We start from the raw sequence: 20,668 nt of genomic DNA on the forward strand, positions 1-20,668 counted from the left end.
GCAGGATCTTCATCAACCCCCACTTGTGATGAAAAACGTTGTTGTGTGTTTCACTAGGACATTTATAATTTCCCTCCTGCTTCTAAAACGCCTCCCCTTCTTCCTGCTGTCCCAGTGTGGCACGCCTGGCCCTATGTCTGCACAAAGCTTTAACACCTCATTTTTCATCTCATGCATTTCTGTGACCTTGGCTCTTTTTTTTTTTTTTTTTAAATAATTGGGCTCTCCCCCTCCCCTTTTTTTTTAAAAAATGTGTAAAGGAAGCCTGAAAGCTGCTTTGTTTTTTAAAGTTTTCTTTTAAGACAGCTTGTATTTTATCTGGAAACTTCTACTCCCTCTCCCCAAACAATCTCGTTTCCCTAGGCTTTGCAGGAAGACTATGGGGAGATCTCAGCACGTTGCCTGTAAGCGCCAATCGCTGCGCGAAGGGGCAGCGCCGAAGCCGCCCGCTGTCCGAAGAGCCGGTCAGCTCCTGGAAGTGAAATAAGCGCCGACCCAAGAGTTGAAAGCATCCGACGGAAGCGCCCATCCGCCGCGGAACTCCCACTCCCCCGGGAGCAGCAGGGCCCGAGCGCTCCCGCCAGCCCGGGGCCGCCGCACGGTCCGGCTCGTGTCCCGCGCAAAAACCAGAGCGGTCCGTGTGAGGCGCCAGGAGCCCCGCCCCGGTACAGCAGCGGGCCGGGAAGGGGCTGGTGACCGGCCACGCTGAGAGCGGCCCCGCCGGCGGTGTGGAGGGACGGGCCCCGGAACTAGGCCTGCGGCCGGTCCGTCACCCGCGGGGGCGCGGCTCCCTGCCTTCCGCCGCGGTGGCCTTTGTCGATACCCCTTCTACGCATGCGCCCCGCGACCACCATTTTGTGGCGCTCGGCGAGCGAGGCGCTTCGCCCCGCAGTTCGGCTGCCCAGCCCACCCCGGGGAGGAGCTGGGAGCCTAGGGCAGGACGGGCGTCCCTGCTCCCTGCGGCGGGGCGCGTACGTGCGCACGCATGCGCTGTAGGTGGAGGGGCGGGGCTGGGTCAAGAAGAGGGGCCGGATCGAGCGCGCGGTGCCGTAGCGTGCGTTGTGTTTGTGCGCATGCGCTGTCGTTGGGCAGGGGCTGCGCTCGTCCCCGGTCATTGCGCCCAGTGCTGGAGAGGCGCGCGGCTCTTGCCCGCTTCCCGGCCCTGGCCCAGCGGCGCTAACGGTCGCGCTGTCCCCGCAGAGGCCGCGCCATGGGGGACGTGAAGAACTTCCTGTACGCCTGGTGCGGCAAGAGGAAGGTGACGCCGACCTACGAGATCCGCGCCGTGGGCAACAAGAACCGGCAGAAGTTCATGTGTGAGGTGCGGCCCTGGGCGCGGCGGGCTGGCCGGGGGCGGGGGCGCCTCACCGCGGCGTCGGCGCGGCCCTGGCGGCACGTACAGCGGCGCCGCGCCTGGCGTCTGTTCGGCGAGGCTCGTCCCCGCACACCGGGCCGGCAGGCGCGGGGCGTAACCGCCCGGGGCAGGGCCAGGCCTGGGGGTGTAGCTGCGCAAGTCGAAGTTAAGGGGCCAGTCAAGGATGCCGTCAGCGCCGCCCGGGCATGGACACCCGCTCCTTGTCCCCCGTCTGCGTCCAGCCCCACGCCAGGGAAAGGAGCTTTGGCTCCACGGCCATTTTGCTACCTCATCCTTTCCCCCTTCTCGACCTAAAAAGTAGGAGCGGTGCCTGGGTGGCTCTGCTTACAGGCTCGGCCCTTTCATGTATTGTGCCTAGTATTTATGCACCACCTTGGACAATTCAGTGGTTTACAATGAGGGGCCTTATTAGTGTAATTAGCCGGCTTCTGCCACTTCACGTTTGTTGGCTGAGCAAAACCCAGGCCCTACGCTCAATTTATCTCTAGCGCAAAGATCTGGTTGAGGCAAGCAGCAACACGTGCCAGCATAATAAACCCCATTTCAGCCCTAGCTGCTGTTCCAATAAAAATGTTTGACATCCTGAATGACTTACTGCCCACAGAAGCAGAAAAGAAATAATGGGGAGCGGGTGTGGGGTACGCGCACAGCCTCTGGCATGGCTAAAAGCCGTTGGCACTTAAAAAGTTGAGACCCAGCTGTCTGCTCTGGGGAAGATGCTCAGCTAGTAAGGGAGCCAGGAGTGAATAGAAACGGCTGAGATTCCATGTTGATTGAGAGTCCATTGGAATTGATTGGGTATTCACATGGTGAGGTTTTGGTGTTGTAAACACTTACCTGAGAATCCGTTTTTTGTCTGTTGCAGGTTCGGGTGGAAGGTTTTAACTACACTGGAATGGGCAATTCCACAAACAAGAAAGATGCACAGAGCAATGCTGCTAGGGACTTCCTTAATTATTTAGTTCGGTTGAATGAAATCAAAAGTGAAGAAATTCCAGCTTTAGGGGTAAGTATCTTTGTCCCCACCTGTCATGGATCAGAGCAGGTTTGATCCTCTCAGGAGGTAACTTGTAATGTTGTGCTGCTAGGTAGGTTGTTAGCAGCAGAGATTGAACCTGGGACCTCTGGATCTAAATGTAGAGGCCACTGCTCCTGGAAGGGGAAAGCCTAAGGTGAGGTAGAAGACCCAGGCTTTCCACCTCAGCCTGAGTTGAGGTAGAAAGGAAAGGTAGACCCAGGAACAGGAGCTATGGGGAGACAGGTAGCATGGGGCTGCTGGGGGGCAGATGGGCTTATAAGGACTAGTGGGGGAGGACAGACTAAGGCAGGGGCTGAATGTGGAGGTGCATGGCTACACAGGGACATGGGAGTGGCTGGTTGGGGGTACAGGGACACGGGGAGGGTTGCAGGACCACATGGGGATGGGGGAGAGTGGGTGTCTGAGTGGGGATGGAGGAACATGTGGACGGGGTTGCAGGAACACATGGGGAAAGGGGCAGATATGCCTGACTGAATAGGAGAGGCTAGGGGTCTGCATGGGGGAAGTTCCCTAACAATCTCTCCCTGTTCCATACTTTTCCCACCCATACCCAACAACCCTCCAAGTTTGTACCCAGGCTCCTTCTCAGCAATTTACTTCCCTCTCCCTCTGCTCCTCCATTACTCCTGGCTCCCCAAAGTCTTTGCATCGCTTCTGAGGGGTGTGGGAAGTATGGTTCTATATTGTAGTTTAAATGAATTATTACTCGGAGTTCTGTATTAATATGCCTAGTAAGGAATCTATTTGTCAAAAAACATTTCCTGAATCTTTTTTGTTGTCTGTATTGTTACAGACATTCTTGCTGGCAGGTATTTTGAAATAAATGACCAAAAATAATTGAAACTGGTATGATGATATTGTTACTTTGACAAATAAAATATGTAGAATTTTTTGGTGCAGAATTCCCCTAGGAATACAATACTGGAGGAGATTGCAGGAGCCAGTCTCTTATGACTGCTCTAATAGTTTTATAAGCTATTTTTCATCTCTGTGTAATGAAACCAGTAATGGATTTAAGATCCTCAGCCATATTGCCCTTTTCCTGTGAAGCAGTGGCTTTCTGCTGCTTTTGGGTTGTCTTTTCCTTTGGATACCGCTGGCACTGGTCATAGTTTCGTCAAGCAATTGTGATGTAAGAGTGTCAAGTATGTCTTTGCCACAGAACACTGAATATCAGCTGTAAATTGATGGTAATCTTGTCTTTTGGTCTGTTGCTCATAGCTTTGCTGAGGCAGGTAGACCCAGGCAAGCAGTGCTGTACCATTTCTGCCTGGTTAGAGTCTAGATCCCATAGTTATGAAGATTATTTTTAATGGAAGTTTGTGATCAGAAGAAATTGGTAGCTTTGATCATCCTATTCATCAGGAAAAGCTTCCTGCTCACTACTAGTGAGTGAATTTTTCAAGCCCTGATTTATTATAGGCAGGGTTGGCAGCACCTGAGAAACCTTTGTGAGATGGGAGGTTCATCTTATCCCTATTTTATAGATGGAGAATTGTGGCACAGAGAGATTAGGGTCAAGAATAGTCACTAATCTTGAGTGCCCATTTTGAGTCCCCTGGGACCTGTCTTTTCAGAATAGTTAGCATTATAAAACAGGCTCCCATTGACTTCAGTACTTCTACAAATCAGACCCTGAGTCTCAAGTCAGGCACTCAGAAATTGAGGAACATTCAGTTAATGACCACCTGTGAAAAGTTTGGTTTAAGTAACTTGCCTAGCATCATGTAAGAACTCTGTGGTAGAGGCAGGGCTAGAATCTATTTCTCTAGGCAGCATTCACCTGCCCTACCTGAGACTATATCTTTCTTCAGTCCCCTGCCTCATTCACTGCACCTTGTAATGGTGGTGGCCAAGATGGTCAGAAGAGGAATTTGCCTGGGGGCAGGGGTTTGCGGGGGGGTGCTCTGCGACTGTGGGGCCTACTTTCTGATCCCTAGTGCAGTCATGTCTGTGAGCAGTTTTCCTCTGGGCAGTGTCCGTAGACTCCTTGGATGTCTTCGAGCGGTCCTGGGTGCTGTCAGGGGTTCTCTGCTTGGGGTCCCCTTCCAGTTCCCTGATTTTTCACATTATGACCTTCACTCCCATCCCTGTTTTTTCATTTGTTGTCCCCAGTATTCAGTTGTGGCCTAGGTTCACTGTCCCCCTCTGCCTTAGCCTGGGGGAGGGCCTTTAGATACTGGTGGGCTTAGGCCCGCTGTGTCCTGGAAACCGCAATAGGTACTCCATTTTCCAATTTCTACAGCAAATGAAGAATGGTGTCTTATGGCCAGTCTCCTTCACAACACAACCATGATTCATTCCTAGATCTTTCTGCTAACTGAATGGGCTGGGGTCCTGTGGGAAAACTATGTGTGATTGTGTAATTAGACTATTATAATGCATGTGTATAATGAGGCTGAATTAAGGTTGTCTAGCTAACTGCTTAACGTTTGAGTGCTTGATTTTTGCAATATTAATAATGTTCTTTTAACATAGGTTTTTGTGTGTAATTATACAGTGCATTCAGTGTACCTTGTATCATGGCTATATAAGCCATGGACCATAAGCTCGCTTTTTTCCTGTCGCCTGAAGCAACTTCTGTGAATCTATGAATGTTAAATTGTGAGTTTCAGTAGGACCCCTGGAAGAGCTTAAATGCTCAGCAGTCAAGCTTTTTAAATGTTTTAAATGGAAGCTTCTGACAACAGTGTTCTATAACAAACGTATCTTTAAATTGTATGACAACTTTTCTGACATGAGGGTTGAGTGAAAAGTTCTGTCATTTTATATGAAGTTGGTGGCATTCCCATTCATGGGCTGTTTCCCTTCCCCCAGGTAGGAGCTACTGATGCTCCAGATGGAATAGTGCCTGTAGCAGGGGGAGATGCTGGAGAACGTGTTTCTACTCTGGGCGGACCTCTTCCTCCACATTTGGCACTGAAGAGTGAAACAGGTAAGACTTTGAATATCTGTAACTTACATTTTATATATACGTATGTGTGTGTGATACATTTTTTTACCTTATAGTATCTTTGTCTCCTATGTGTGTTTCTTCATAAAGAAGATAACTAAAAGTAGTTGAGTATTTTGGCGGCATGGCTGGGAACAGTTCAAATTTTTATCTTTCCTCTTCAGAGCACCTGACTTCTCAGCATGCATCTCAATTGTTAGGAGAGGGGTTAACCTTCTTTCCCCCCCTTAGGTGGTGGTCCGGCTGCTGGACTTGGAAGCTCTGGCTATGGTGGAGCTCAGTGGGACCGTGGAGCTAATCTGAAGGATTACTATTCAAGGAAGGAGGAGCAGGAGGCACAGGCTGTAAGTTAACCTATCTAATTCTTCTTTAGCTCTGAAACAAGTATTTTCCACACCCATTAATTATTGATTAGAATTTGCAGCCATGCTTGTAATTTTTAGGAGTTCAGTATTTTGTACCTTTTTAACTGGCGGAAGATTTATCAGTGAAGGAACTATCTGGTTACTGTTAACATCCAACAAACTGCTAACCACTGTAATTAATTTACTGTCTTAAATTAGTAACAGTATATAATTCTGGGTACACTGATGGTTAGATTGTTGTCATATCAACATTTATATTGTTTAGACAGACTCTTTGCTGTTGCAGTCTGAGGAAATAGTCTTGAGGCCCTAAAGACACTTAGATTTCTTGTGAAAATTCCTGACTATTCTGTGGCACACTGACCAATTAGGAAACTTGACTTTTAAATTTTGTTTCAAACATACTTGTAACAAATCTTTACGGTTAGAGCCAGTAAATTTAAATTGTTTTCAATATTAGACCTTGGAATCAGAAGAAGTGGACTTAAATGCTGGTCTTCATGGAAATTGGACCTTGGAGAATGCTAAGGCGCGTCTGAACCAGTTTTTCCAAAAGGAGAAGGTCCAGGGAGAATATAAATACACTCAAGTGGGGCCTGATCACAACAGGTTTGCTAGTTTCACTCATATCCTTCTGTAACAAGGGTTAGAAACATTTATGGGCAAGAGGAATCCTTTCTGGGAGCTATCCTATTGTTCTAGTTTGTAGTACTCTGCAGTCCTATGTGGGAAAGCTTTTTTTCCTTGGTCAACAGCTCTTAAAAAAAAGCCAATGAGCAGTAGTCCCTGGAAAGAGGGGATTGTGCCTCATGTTAATCTTCAGCAGCTCCTTTTTTCCTTTCTCAGTTGATTTTAAAGTGTCTTTGGCTTTGCACTGTCCTATCCAGTATGTTAGAAGAATGGCATCTGTGCTTCTGGACCTTGGGAGGGAGGGGGAAGAGATCCTTGGCACTAGGATATGGATGACACTGTGGAGAAATCTTTGGTAGTTTTGGCACTTGCTTAAAGAAATGCCTTTTGTTTTTGCACTTCATAGTGGTAAAATTGCTATGATCTGGGTAACTGAGAGGTCTCAGTTTGATTGCTAAGCAGTTATCTCAGCAGTAAATCATTTGTGCTACTCATTATAAAATGCATTAAGGAAACATTAATTTAATGTGTAATGCTTAAATTAGGTTAAGCAGGGAATGTATCTAATGGATACTTAATAATTACTGATAGAGCTGGTTGAAAATTTCCATTGAAATATGCTGATTCGGTGGAATCAGTGTTCTGTGGGAATGTGTTGATTGCATTGAAAGTTTTGGCAGAAACCAGGAAGGCTGGCCAGCCTTGTTTCCTGCCAACCGGTCAGGATTCTAGGCTGCTTGGCTCCCTGGTGAGTGAGGCAGCAAGCTGAAAAATACTATTTCAGTTCTTCTGAAATGGAATTATTTCCATTCTGTGGAAAAATTCATAATTTTGAGTTTTCATCCAAACTTGGGACACATTTTTCTCAAAAATGTGAAACTTCTTGTGGCAGGGAAAGTCTGTTTTCTATCTTAATAGAATCATTTTGTGGTGAGAAACACTATCATACTTTGTTTTCTAATACATCAGTTCTGTTTAGATAAGCCTTTTGAAAGGCACTATGCCTTTTGCCATCCCAAATGTGTTCTCTGAAGGTTATGCTATTATCAAGAGACGGCTGGATTTTTGTTTTCTCTGATTCCAATATCCCTTGATCTACTCACAGAAGATTGCCAGGAACTCTGAAGTACTTCTCCAGTCAATTCCTATTAATGGTGGGAAATTTCATAAAAATCTTTTTCAGATATACGAACACATTGTGTTTGACGCCAAGACATCCTGGTATTCATGTAAACCTTGTATTGCCATTGCTTCAAGTCAGTTCACTTCCATTTCGGTTTCCAAATGTTGGGCACTTACCTCTCCCAAATGAATGGGGTGAGGACTAACTGTATACTACTGAGTACATAAAATTCAAGTTCTAAGTGTTGTTCAGCAGAGTGTTTACTTCTGTAATCTGCAGGTTGCTGTTAGTGTATGTGGTGGTATGGGTCCCTTGTGGGTGGAGACCTTAAAATCCATGTAGTTGAGGAAAGTGGGGGTGGTGGTTGGTGCTAGTATGTTTCTCAGCCCGCTTGCTGTTCTTCCAGAGAGCATTCCAGGGTGTAGTATTTATTACTCCCAGGAAGGCTCGTATGGATTACTCTCATGTGGATCAGCATGTTGGAAAGAGAGTGGATTGTGAAAGAAACCTGTTGCAGTGCATCTGACTCTTCAGACCTATTCTGATATTAGAGGCCAGGAGTAAATTTGTATATTAGATGAATCCTTCTGGTATATATACAGTAAAAGCAGAGGAACAGTTGCACTGTATCTCTGAATTGCAGAAGTGGGGTGATAGTATTTTCAGGAAGCACAGTCCTCACATATATCTAGGCTTGGCAGAATTCAGTTTTCGATTTTTTTAAAATAATTTTGACACATAACATCAATGTTTTAAATTTTCAGTTGCACAAAACTGAGTGTGTCAAACAGTTGTTTAATGACAGACACTGAGATTCAGAAAGTTAAAGCTTTAGAAACCAAACACTAATTGTAAATATCACATGTCGAGAGAGTTTGGTTTAAGATTATTTTCCTTTTAAGTTCTCAAGCAGCATTTTTCTTACTTTGCTTATCTGTAAATTTTGATTATCATTGATGGTAATGTCTTGTCCATTTGTATGTGTATGATAGCTAAACTTGCTGACATTTACCAATAAAAATGTAATCCTTCCAAGTCTATGTATAACTTGCCAGTTCTGATTTTTTAATAGTTTTTATATAGTGTCAGTTTTATTCTTCCATAAGTGAGGAATTTTAAAGGCGAAATATGTATCTTCAGTGGATTTTTTTGTCACTGTCCCTTCAAAACTGAGTGGGTACAAGTACTTGATAATAGCGTATATTTGGAATAGAGAGGATTTATTTTGAGTGACAGGAATGTAAATGTAGAAATTCTGGTGCACAGAATACAAAATGAGTATTTTAGCAAATGATGGGATGAGACTTTTACCTTTTTGGGGCTCCACTGACAGTCTGGGTACAGCATTGCTGCTCTTGTTTCATGCTGAAAGGGGTAGCAGACGGCGACACCAGAGATCTGTGTTCATTCACACATGTGCTTCTGCTTAGGCTGAACTAAGCAATCACATGGGAGTCTATTGTAAACTGATTTCTGGTGTCGCTGTTCCCCCCTTAGGTGGAGGAGAATGAGATTGAGTGCTGACTATAAGCCTGGCTGAGAAACATACTGGCATCGGTGTCATTAATGAAAGGGTGGCTGTTGTATCCCTGAGAGCCAGTGGCCTTTGACTCATGAAGCCGCTGTGCCTGAAGGTCAGTTCACTGGTGGTGCAGGAAGGAGTCTAACATTGAACTTAAAGCCTCACCTAACCTTTGTTTTATTTACAGCGAGAAATCAAAGCCGTGTCCTAGCTGCAAGGTTGTGCCTGCAGCAGTGGAAGCACCAGAGGCATAGTTTTCAGAGAGGAACTGCATCTGTTAGAGCCCAAACACCTTGGATCAGATTTGCAAGTTTAAACCCAAAGTTATAACATGATTTTAATTTCTAATCTTCGAACACACATTTGTGCTGTAATTTAAAAAAAAAAAAAAGGCAAAACTTGTGTGGTAGGTGCCCAATGCCCATTGAATTTCAGTGGAAGTGTGGGGGGGGTCTTACTCCCTTAAGCTTCTCTGAAAATCACAGCCTTAATCAATGTACCAGTAGTCTCTTTAACGAGTTTGCTATATGGTTAGCAGTCTGAATGTTTGTGTTCTGACTGAAGGCAAAGCCAGAACACATGGAAATGAGGGCAATCTGAGCAGATTGCCCTAGATTTCAGTGTTAGGCAGTACTTCATATAGGAATCTTGTTAACAGAACCGTTGACTACAATGCAAAGGCAACTCTGTTATCTGCCTATTTGGTCACACTTCACCACTTGATTCCAGGCAGGATAGGAGCCTATTCTTGTGTCCAAACATATATACCCTGAATCCGGGGTAAACAAGTGAAGATATCCACCGCCCCCCTCACCCCCCCAAATCCATCCTCTTTGAGGCTCATCAGATAGTTGTCTTGTGCTGTCAGTTTCTTTAAGGTTCTGTCCTGAAAAGTACCTGTAAAATGAGGACATGGGTTTCTGGGTTCATGAGTCCAGATCAGATATACTCAAATTACCTGATTTTTTTTTTTCCCAATTGCCAGTCCTTCAAAGTCACACTCCAGTTCAAAAGTTAAGCTGCATTTTACTAGTATATCAGTCCAAATACTGTTCCTCTCCCCCCCACCACCTGATGTAGCCCATTATCTGTCAAGTTGCATAGAGTACAAGTAAGGGAAGACTCTGGATCTGCAACTGGAACAATTGATCCATCAGTTAAACTAGAATCCAGTTTACTCAGCTGAATTAGTTTTTATGGGATTAAAAGCACTAGAATCGTATTTGTCATTAGTTGAAGTATGAATCTACTGCTCAAAATACACAGGGAGAAGATCTCGCAATTGAGAATGTGTCATGGTACAAGGTTTTTCAGAGAAAAACACATTTTAAGGCTTAATGTTTCATTTGTTCTAGAATTGAGGAAATTGTTTTATAATTGAGTTTTGATGAGCTTTGTCTAAACAGTTGGAAAGCCTGGCCATCTTGGAAACGTCGGGTTCAGCCACGCTCAGGAATTAAAGGCTTAACTGTGTCTCTCTGTGTGTTACAGGAGCTTTATTGCAGAAATGACCATTTATGTCAAGCAGCTGGGCAGAAGTAAGTGTCCTCCTTTTCTGGCTAGTTATGGGTCTTAGAGCAGAGAAACATGAGAATAATTATGAGTACATGCAACATTAGTTGGATGATATTTCATGCAATAATATACTGCTGCCAGTGCCCCAGTGGGCCCCAGTAAGCCTTCCAGCTGCTTGTTCACTAAACACATAGGCCTTTCCTTTGTACACTCTAAAGGGATGGCCTGTGATAACCAGTTACATAGTATATGGTGGTTTCAAATACCCATATGTCTGGTTAGTGAAATAGCTTAAGATACTTGGCCTTCAACCACAAGAGAGATGCAGGTATCTAGTAATATTGCACTGCTTGAATTATTTAACGAGCTGGCCTCTGCCTTCATGGAAGTCTATTGCAGTAAAGTCCAAAGCAAGCAAAGAGCTAGAACTAGAAACATTCAAGAAGCCATCTTGCTCAGGTTAAGTATCAAGACAGTGACCTAGGATAGAGATGTACAGGACTAGGGTGGAGGAAGATGGGTGGGGGTTGGAGGGGGGAACCTTGGAGAATCACAAAAATTACACAATTTCAAAACAGCTAGTTAGAAACTTGTGGGTTCTTTTTTTTTTTTAAAGATACCAAGCACACAAGTCTTACTCTTGTGATTTCAACTTACAGCAGTTATCTACACAGTTAGAAACTTCATCAGTCAATTGATCACTTTTTTTTTTATGATGTCCATAATGCAGTAAAATTGATGTAGTGTAGTGGCATAAAATGACCAAACTGTCAGGTGTTTGAACACACAAGAAAAACAAGTGTTAAGTCTCTACTGGATTTGTAGACTGATGCCTTGAAATTGAAAATGGGCCTGCAGCATAGCCTGGTCCAGGTGAGTGCTGTAAGGGAGTCCTGGCTTTCACAGCTGTTGTGAAAAAGCCCAGTTAAGCCTGGGTAGGCTGAATGCCATAAGGTAAACCTGCCATCATTAATACTGTACTGTGAATTTACTTGTGTTGGTTACAGCCTGGCTGGAGCTGGGAGTCCCTCCCCTCAGTAGGGATCATTACTGAAATCTGCTTCTAAGTAGCCACTAAACCCATCTCATATTGCTATCTTATGCTAAAGCTGTTTACCCACACAGACAACGTGCATCATTGGCTACTGTAACCTTAATGTTTGTGTGCTGCAGGAATCTTTGCTCGTGAGCATGGATCAAACAAAAAGCTGGCAGCACAGTCCTGTGCTCTGTCCCTGGTCAGACAGCTCTACCATCTTGCGGTCATCGAGCCCTACACTGGGCAGACAAAGAAGAAGGAAGGAGAAACAGTGAGTCTGCTATAGGAGAAGCAGATACTGAGTCAGAAGGAGCAGTGAACTGGTGTAAATTTGTCCCTGCTTGCTTATGCTCTGTGTTTAAACTTGGGAAACTAATGCAATTTTCTGATCTCCAGAACCAGAAATTGATTTTGATCTGGGGAAAGATGAGTGGCTGGGATGAACAGAGAAGTAACTGCATGTGTATTGGTGTGTATGTATGTGTGTGCACATGCGTGCTTGGAGCAACAGAGAGGAATGTGGGCGTATTGAAAAATAAGGGCTTGTTTTAGTTGTGATCACATTCTAGAATAGTAAAACTAAAAATAAAAAATATAATTTTTTCAACTTAACATAAGAACAACCATACTGGGTCAGACCAAAGGTCTGTCTAGCCCGATATCCTGTCTCCGACAGTGGCCAATGCCAGATGCCCCAGAGGGAATGAATGGAACAGGTGTAATCATCAAGTGATCCATCCCATGTCGCCCATTCCCAGCTTCTGGCAAACTTAATTTAACTTCTCAGCAGACCAATCAGTTTCAGGTTCTCTTGTGTTAGCAGTACTGCAGTATTTTGATTGCAAACACTGAAAGGAATGTCTACATGTTCATTTTAACAAACAACAAAAAAAAACACAACTGTTTTTAAAAAACATAGATTTCTGTTAAACTTACATTTTGTACAAAAAGTACCTTTAATAAATGAGTTCTGAGCTGCAGTGTCCCTTTTAACCTCTCTCCTTAAAAGCCTCTCAGCGTTTCATTATATTCTCCGGTGAGGTTCTTGTGCCGAGCCTTTTTTTGTGGATATCTTGGGGTTTTATTACAGTATTTTTAATTTCACAGGTAGAGCCTTATGAAGTGGTGGTCTCTCCTGATTTGGAAAATCAGCTGAATAGCATCATTCAGGAGCTTTCTCTTGAGGTCATGCCACAAGTAAGTATATGGTTCAGATTCGGGCTGTCAAGCAATTAAAAACATTAATCGTGAGATTAATTGCGCGATTTAAACAGTAATAGAATACAATTTATTTAAATATTCTTGGATGGTTTCTACATTTTCAAATATATTGATTTCAATTACAACACAAAATACAAAGATTACAGTGCTCACTTTATTTTTTTATTACAAATATTTGCACTGTAAAAACATAAGAAATAGTATATTTCAGTTAACCTAATATAAGTACTGTAGTGCAATCTTTGTCATGAAAGTTGAACATACAGGTGTAAAATTATGTACAAATAACTGCACTCAATAAAACAATGTAAAACTTCAGAACCTACAAGTCCACTCAGTCCTACTTCTTTTCAGCCAATCGCTCAGACAAACAAATTTGTTTACATTTACTGGAGATACTACCTGCTTCTTGTTTACAGTGTCACCTGAAAGTGAGAACAGGCATTCACATGGCATTGATGTAGCTGGTCTCACAAGATACTAATGTGTCAGATGCTCTAAAGATTCATATGTCCCTTCATGCTTCAACCATCATGCTGATGACTGGTTCTGCTTGACAACAATCCAAAGCAGTGTGGACCAATGCATGTTCATTTTCATCATCTGAGTCAGATGCCACCAGCAGAAGGCTTTTTTTTGGTTTTGGTGGTCTGGGTTCTGTAGTTTTCACATCAGAGTGTTTCTCTTTTAAGATTTATGAAAGCATGCTCCACACCTCGTCCCTCTCAGATTTTGAAAGGCAGTTCAGATTTTTAAACCTTGGGTTGAGTGCTGTAGCTATTTTTTTTAGAAATTTCACATTTTGTCAAATCTTCATTGAAAGTGTTCTTGAAACAAACGTGCTGGGTCATCATTTGAGATTGCTATAACATAAAATATATGGCAGAATGTGAGTAAAACAGAACAGGAGATGTACAATTCTCCCCCAAGGAGTTCAGTCACAAATTTCATTAACATATACATTTTTTAACGAGCGTCATCAGCGTGGAAGCAAGTCCTTTGGAATGCTGGTTAAAGCATGAAGGAGCATATGCATGTTTAGCATATCTGGTACATAAATACCTTGCAATGCCCGCTACAAAAGTGCTATGCAAATGCCTCTTCTCACTTTCAGGTGACATTGTAAATAAGTGGGCAGCATTATCTCCCATAAATGTAAACAAACTTGTTTGTCTTAGTGATTGGCCGAACAAGAAGTCTGACTGAGTGGACTTGTAGGCTCTGAAGTTTTACATATGTAACAAAAAAAATCTACATTAGTAAATTGCACTTTCATGATAAAGAGATTGCATTATGGTACTTGTATGAGGTGAACTGAAAAATTTGAATATAATTTCTTTTGTTTATCACTTTTGCAGTGCAAGTATTTGGAATAAAAAATAATATAAAGTGAGCACTGTACACTTTGTATTATGCGTTGTAATGGAAATAAATATATTTGAAAATGTAGAAAAACATCCAAAAATATTTAATTTCAATTGGTATTCTATTGTTTAGCAGAACAATTAAAACTAAGATTAATCACAATTTTTTTGTTAATCGACAGCCCTAGTTCAGTCACTTTATTACACTGTTTTTCCTCATCAATCTTACCAGTTTAATTACTTTTTTTTTCTCTGAACTTGTAGCCTGAAGATCCAAGCTGTCCAGTTTTGCTCAACATTGGAAAGCTGGCCCATTTTGAACCATCCGTGAGACAGAATCAAATGGGAGTTGTCCCATGGTCACCCCCTCAGTCAAACTGGAACCCTTGGACCAGCTGCAATATTGATGAGGGTCCTCTGGCATATGTAAGTCTAAGGCTGTTTCTTAGAATGGATCTGTTCCTATTTTCATATTCCTGGAACTTGTAAATGCATTTTTCCAGGTTTCTGGGGAAAGATCTGATAATCCATGGGACTTCTTGGATTGACTTAATGGATTTTGGGTTTGGCTGTCTGACAGCAGCCCCTTGCTAGTCCTGTTGTTTGGCCATTTTGTTTCACATTATCACTTTGCAGCCCTTAAACAGTTCCCGTTAATTTCATAAGGCAATCATAGAGGTTTCTTTAGATTTGAGTTTATAACTATTCTCAGCCTGTCTTCCCAATCCCCAGGAATCCTGCTTTTGAAAGGAGAAACTGCTCCAAGCAGGTGTCACTTTCTTACCAGTCTGCTTTGCCATGGCTTCCAGCCACATAGAGAACAGTGGCCTAGTAAAGAAAAGGAAATGGTGGCTTGGCGGATGCAGCTGGCTTGACTTGAGTACCAACATAACCTGGTCAAAATAGGATACCCATCGCAAGAGTCTTGTTTTCTACTTTTCTGATCCGGTTTATGTCCCTATCTCCTCCCTGAGCTTTGCTTGCTTGGCTGAAACAATTGTGTGTTGTTTTTCAAAACACAGCCCTAGCAACAGTCCATTATATGCAAGTTTGAGATGTTTGTAATTAAAACCTTGAATGATACTGCAAATTGAATGTGTACTTCATATCACTCACAAGATTTGCTCGGCAGGGTGCAGCTTCCTTTTTGCAACGGAGATTAATTGATTCCTTAGCAGAGTTGAAAAATTAATCACAATATTAAAAATCAATGGCAATATTAAATATTAATCACAGTATTAAAAAGATTAATCATGTGATCTAAACAATACTAGAATACCATTTAAATGTTTTTAGATACTCTATTTTCAATTACAATACAATACAAAGTGTACAGTGCTCACTTTATATTTTTGATTACAAATATTTGCTGTAAAAACAAAAGAAATAGTATTTTTAAATTCACTTACAAGTATTGTAATGCAATCTCTTTATCATAAAAGTTGAACTTACAAATGTAGAAGTATATACAAAAAAACCCCTGCGTTCAAAAATAAAACAACGTAAAACTTGAGAGCCATCAAGTCCACTCAGTCCTACTTCTTTTCAGCCAATCGTTCAGAGAAACAAGTTTGTTTACATTTGCCGGAGATAATGCTGCCTGCTTCTTGTTTACAGCGTCACCTGAAAGTGGGAACAGATGTTCTCAAGGCACTGCTGTAGCCAGCATTGCGAGATATTTACGTGCCGGATGTGCTAATAATTCATGTCCCTTCATCTTTAACTACCATTCCAGAGGAAGTGCATCCATGCTGATGAAGGGTTTTGCTTGATAACGATCAAAGCAGTACAGACCGATGCATGTTCACTTCCATCATCTGAGTCAGATGTCACCAACAGAAGGTTGATTTTCTTTGATGGTTCAGGTTCTGTAGTTTCCGCATCGGAGTGTTGCTCTTTTAAGACTCCTGAAAGCATGCTCCACGCCTTGTCCCCCTCAGATCTTGGAAGGCACTTATTCTTAAACCTTGGGTTGAGTGCTATAGCTATCTTTAGAAATCTCACATTGGTACCTTCTTTGCATTTGATCATATCTTCAGTGAAAGTATTCTTAAAACGAACAACATGTGCTGGGTCATCATCGAAGACTGTTGTAATATGAAATACATGGCAGAGCAGGAGACGTACTATCCTTCCCCAAGGAGTTCAGTCAAAATTTAATTAATGCATAATTTTTGTAAGGAGTGTCATCAGCATGGAAGCATGTCTTCTGGAATGGTAGCCGAAGCATGAAGGGACATACGAATGGCACGTAAATACCTTGCAATGCCAGCTACAAAAGTGCTATGCGAACTTCTGTTCTCACTTTCAGGTGACATTCTAAATAAGAAGCTGGCAGCATTATCTCCTGTAAATGTAAACAAACTTGTTTGTCTTAGTGATTGGCCGAACAAGAAGCCGGACTGAATGGACTTGTAGGCTCTGAAGTTTTACATTCTTTTATTTTTGAGTGCACTTATGTAACACAAAAAAAATCTACATTAGTAAATTGCACTTTCATGATAGAGATTGAATGATGGTACTTGTATGAGGTGAACTGAAAAATTTGAATACAATTTTTATTGTTTATCACTTTTGCAGTGCAAATATTTGAAATCAAAAATAATATAAAGTGAGCACTGTACACTTGTATTTTGTGTTGTAATTTAAATAAATATATTTGAAAATGTAGAAAAACATTCAAAAATAAACAATAAAATTCCAGTTGAAATTAATTAACAGTGCGATTAAAACTGTGATTAATCTTTTTATTTGTGATTTTTTTTTTTTTTTTTTTTTTTACTTAATCGTGTGAGTGACTGCGACTAATCGACAGCCCTACTTATTAGGTATTGGAGGTAGTAGTTCAGCTAAGGTTTTTGCTGCATCCTGCCATTTTTTGCAGAATGGCTAATCTGTGGATGATGCATGTGAAAGATTGCCATCAGAGTGATCACTTTTTAGCAGTTCCTTGATGGATAGTTTTTCCATTCAGTCAGAGTACAATGCATTTGTATCTAGGCTTAAAACAGAGAGAGTTAGATTGTTACTGAAAACTTTCTGGGAAAACTCCATTTTTTTAGAAAAATGGTCCATCCAAACTCTAGCATGCTGGTCTGGGTAGGTAAAGAAATGGTAGGATAGCTCAGGGAACTAGATGAAAAGCTCTTGTTTCTTTTGGGATTGCCTCCTTTCTTCAGTAATCACTGATTAGAAGGTGAAGCTAAGTCTTCACTATCATGGCTTTAAAAAATAAAACCTCATATCTTTGCACATCAGTCGCCTTTTCCAAAGGGCCTCTTACTGCAAATTAGAAGTCCATTTTCATCTTTTTTTTTTTTTTAAATATATTCTTGCACCCAAACTTATGTAGAGTAGGAAGCTGCAACTTGGCACAGTGTCTCAAAGAGAATCTCTACTGATAATCTCAAGGAAGACCTAGCAAGTCCCTTTTTGCGGTATGAGGGGAAGTAACCTGTTGTCCCATAAGTCAACTTTTATATGGAATTTTAATGCCATACCATGAAGGATTACTGCATGTGATCTTTGAGATTAAATACTCAACCAAACTACTGGTCTATCGGTTCCCATATCCTATCTTTGGAAGTTTCAGGTATTTGATGTCTTCTGATAATGGACTGTCAAAGTAATATTGATGTTGTACTCCTGATTTGTTCAAGTTGCATCTTTTTATAACAACAGATTTGCACATATAACTTAATACAGAATATTTGGATGATGAAATATAGAGGTAATGGGTCAGAATTAAGGTTATTGTGGTAACATTGCATTAGTATTACTTAACCACATTAATGTAATAAGTTTATTTTCATTTTAAATAAGTTGTAGTAAATTTAAATAGATGTCTTCCTAACGAGTCTCTCTTCACCCTTCATGTACTTTCCAGGCCACCCCAGAGCAGATAAGCATGGACTTGAAAAATGATCTCATGTACCGCCTGGAGCAGGATCAAGAGCTACAGAGCGTAAGTCTGCTGCCTATGAAGCCATGTTTGCTGTAATTTTCTTCACCCTAGCCCTTGTTTCTCTTGTTGTTTCTCTTTCTGAGTGCAGTAAACCATTCTTTGTGCTGGGGATTGTGGGTTTTACTTGGGATTGCTGGCAAGTGCTTTCAGAGGCGTGGGGCACTACTGCTGCAGGAATGGTTGCTTTAATAAGTTTTGCCCAAGTTCAAGAATGCTACCATTATGGGTTTTGCAGGAAGAGCTCTCTCAGGTTCACAGATCCCACTAATGGGGAGTAGAGTACATCCTGAGTCAAGATGTAGCTAGGGAGCAGAATGGGTTGGATTGTTGAATATTACAGGAAAGATCTGGGTCTCTTTTCAGATCCTACAAGAGAGGGAGACACTGCCTGTGAAGAAATTTGAGACTGAAATTCTTGATGCAATCCATCACAGTCCTGTTGTCGTCATTCGTGGTGCCACTGGTTGTGGCAAAACCACACAGGTTCCACAGTACATCCTGGATGAATACATCAAAAACGGCAAAGCTGCAGAATGCAACATTGTAGTAACACAAGTGAGGAACAAGTTATAAGTTGAAATTATTTAGGTCTCATGGTGGATTAGGATAAAATATCCATCTGGACATGCTATTAAATCTGAATTTAATTAAAACAGTTCACGAAGGCTGGAGAAACTAAATCACATTCTAGACAGTTGTGAAAGCATCTGCTACACTACTTACACTAAATTCATAACTCACTATGCATGTGTCTGTTTAATGATGATTCATGTTGCAGTGGGTATCTGATAAGACTTGATGAAGAAATCTTTGTGGACAGCACCAGAAAACTCTGTACTTGCATACATAGTGCAGTTCTTTCTGATACTTCGTAATGGAATATCCTAGTTGATAGGTGGGGCAGGTCAGACCGAATGGTTATCTGAAGGAATGGGATCCAGCAGATAAGGGATATGGGGGCATATGGAAATCAGCTGGCATATGCAAGAAGAACCATTTTTGAAGGAAAACACTGAGTTTGCATCTCTCTGGTGGTCTGGTTTCCTCCGTCATTCCCAGCTTAAATAGTTTTGCTTCTTGCAGTATCTGCAGTGTGATGCTGTCCATTAGAAGCAGCTACTGACTTGAATCCTAGCTTCTATTTATTCACATTGCGCAGCAGGGTCTGCTTAATATAGAAATGTTTTGAGGTGTACTGGCAGAGCTGTATAGAACTTTCATATTTCCTGTCCAAAGTATACATGGCTCAAGCCAATGTTGTTAGTAATTTACTTTCATGAGTATTTTAAGAGTTCGCATTGGTGAGCACCCAAAAAAAATGAGAACTTCAATCCAATTTGTCTTTAAATGACTATCCTGTAACACTGGGGAGAGAGCACAGCTAACTTCCCCAGTCTCTTTACTTGTAGGTCTATGCAGTAGTTAAGTTTGCACAATTTCATCTTTACAATGTGCAAAAAATGTTTCACCTCTCAGCCTAGGAGGATCAGTGCAGTTTCCGTGGCAGAGCGTGTCTCATATGAGAGAGGAGAAGAACCTGGGCAAAGCTGTGGATACAGTGTACGATTTGAATCTGTACTTCCCCGCCCCCATGCCAGTGTGATGTTCTGCACTGTAGGTCTGTATTGCTTTGTTACCCAACCAGCCTAATATCTGAATAACAGCGTAGGTGCCTGTAGTGGCACTGATGACAGTGAGAAAACAGTCCTTGTTTTCAGGGAGAATCTGAAAGAAAATGGCAAGTTTTGTTCACCTGTTCAGCAAACTTTTCTCCAATTACGGAAGGGGAAATGTGCCAGTTTAGTTTGGTCATTGGGCTCATTAGAGGTTTGAGGATGAATAAAGATCAGATACCATATCCACAATATTCCCTCTAAGCGAGATTTGGAGTAGCCCCCTGAAGGTTAGGGGAGGTGGTTGGGGGGGAAAGGTGGTCTCTCTAGTCTCAATACTTGGGTCCCCTCCCCTCATTACTTACAGGTGTAAATGTGGGGTGTAGACAAAGGATTTCAAAATGTTGTGCACAGTTCTTGATGTAAACTGATTTTGGCAACCCTTATAAAAGCATAGCTGAGGCTTTGTTATAAATGGTTGAACTGCTATGATCCATGTTAACATTCAGCTGTTACTATTCCCATTAACGTGAATTCCTTTTTTAAGGTGTCCTCCTAAGAAAACTGGAAGCTGGGATCCGTGGAATTAGTCATGTTATTGTGGATGAGATCCATGAGAGAGACATTAATGTGAGTTACTGAGCTGGAGGTCTGGATTGCTTTACCTGTTTTTGGCCCGTGTTTTTGTTTACTCTGTATGCTGTGTGTGTTCTTGTCTTATGTGAAAGGGAATTGTGCATTTTACTAAATTGTATAGATCTAAGTTTTCTGTAATTGTTCTCAATTGTAGTACTTGTTGAAATACTTCTGAACTGTTTCCAGCTGACGATCAAGGCTTCACAGCTTCTTCCTATGTCCCTTTATAGGTCTTAGTAGGACTCTCTCCTCCACCCTTTGGCTTTCTCTAGCAAATAGAGCACTACAGTGCAAGTACTCTTTGTACAA

General features: G+C 42.1%; 1 protein-coding gene across 1 annotated transcript in view; it reads left to right on the plus strand.

Annotated features, from left to right (window-relative positions):
- The first annotated feature begins 543 nt into the window (after positions 1-543).
- DHX9 (DExH-box helicase 9) overlaps positions 544-20,668 on the plus strand; it is a 41,312-nt gene continuing 21,187 nt past the window's right edge. The window contains exons 1-14 of the mRNA XM_038413237.2: positions 544-971; positions 1,201-1,321; positions 2,241-2,381; positions 5,232-5,349; positions 5,599-5,711; positions 6,193-6,341; positions 10,499-10,545; positions 11,696-11,832; positions 12,669-12,758; positions 14,411-14,572; positions 18,033-18,110; positions 18,474-18,665; positions 19,587-19,728; positions 20,271-20,353. Coding sequence (XP_038269165.2) covers positions 835-971; positions 1,201-1,321; positions 2,241-2,381; positions 5,232-5,349; positions 5,599-5,711; positions 6,193-6,341; positions 10,499-10,545; positions 11,696-11,832; positions 12,669-12,758; positions 14,411-14,572; positions 18,033-18,110; positions 18,474-18,665; positions 19,587-19,728; positions 20,271-20,353 — 1,710 coding nt within the window. The 5' untranslated portion in view covers positions 544-834. The remainder of the gene's footprint in view (positions 972-1,200; positions 1,322-2,240; positions 2,382-5,231; positions 5,350-5,598; positions 5,712-6,192; positions 6,342-10,498; positions 10,546-11,695; positions 11,833-12,668; positions 12,759-14,410; positions 14,573-18,032; positions 18,111-18,473; positions 18,666-19,586; positions 19,729-20,270; positions 20,354-20,668) is intronic.

Source organism: Dermochelys coriacea, chromosome 8, assembly GCF_009764565.3.
Source record: "Dermochelys coriacea isolate rDerCor1 chromosome 8, rDerCor1.pri.v4, whole genome shotgun sequence".
NCBI classification, from domain to species: domain Eukaryota; kingdom Metazoa; phylum Chordata; order Testudines; family Dermochelyidae; genus Dermochelys; species Dermochelys coriacea.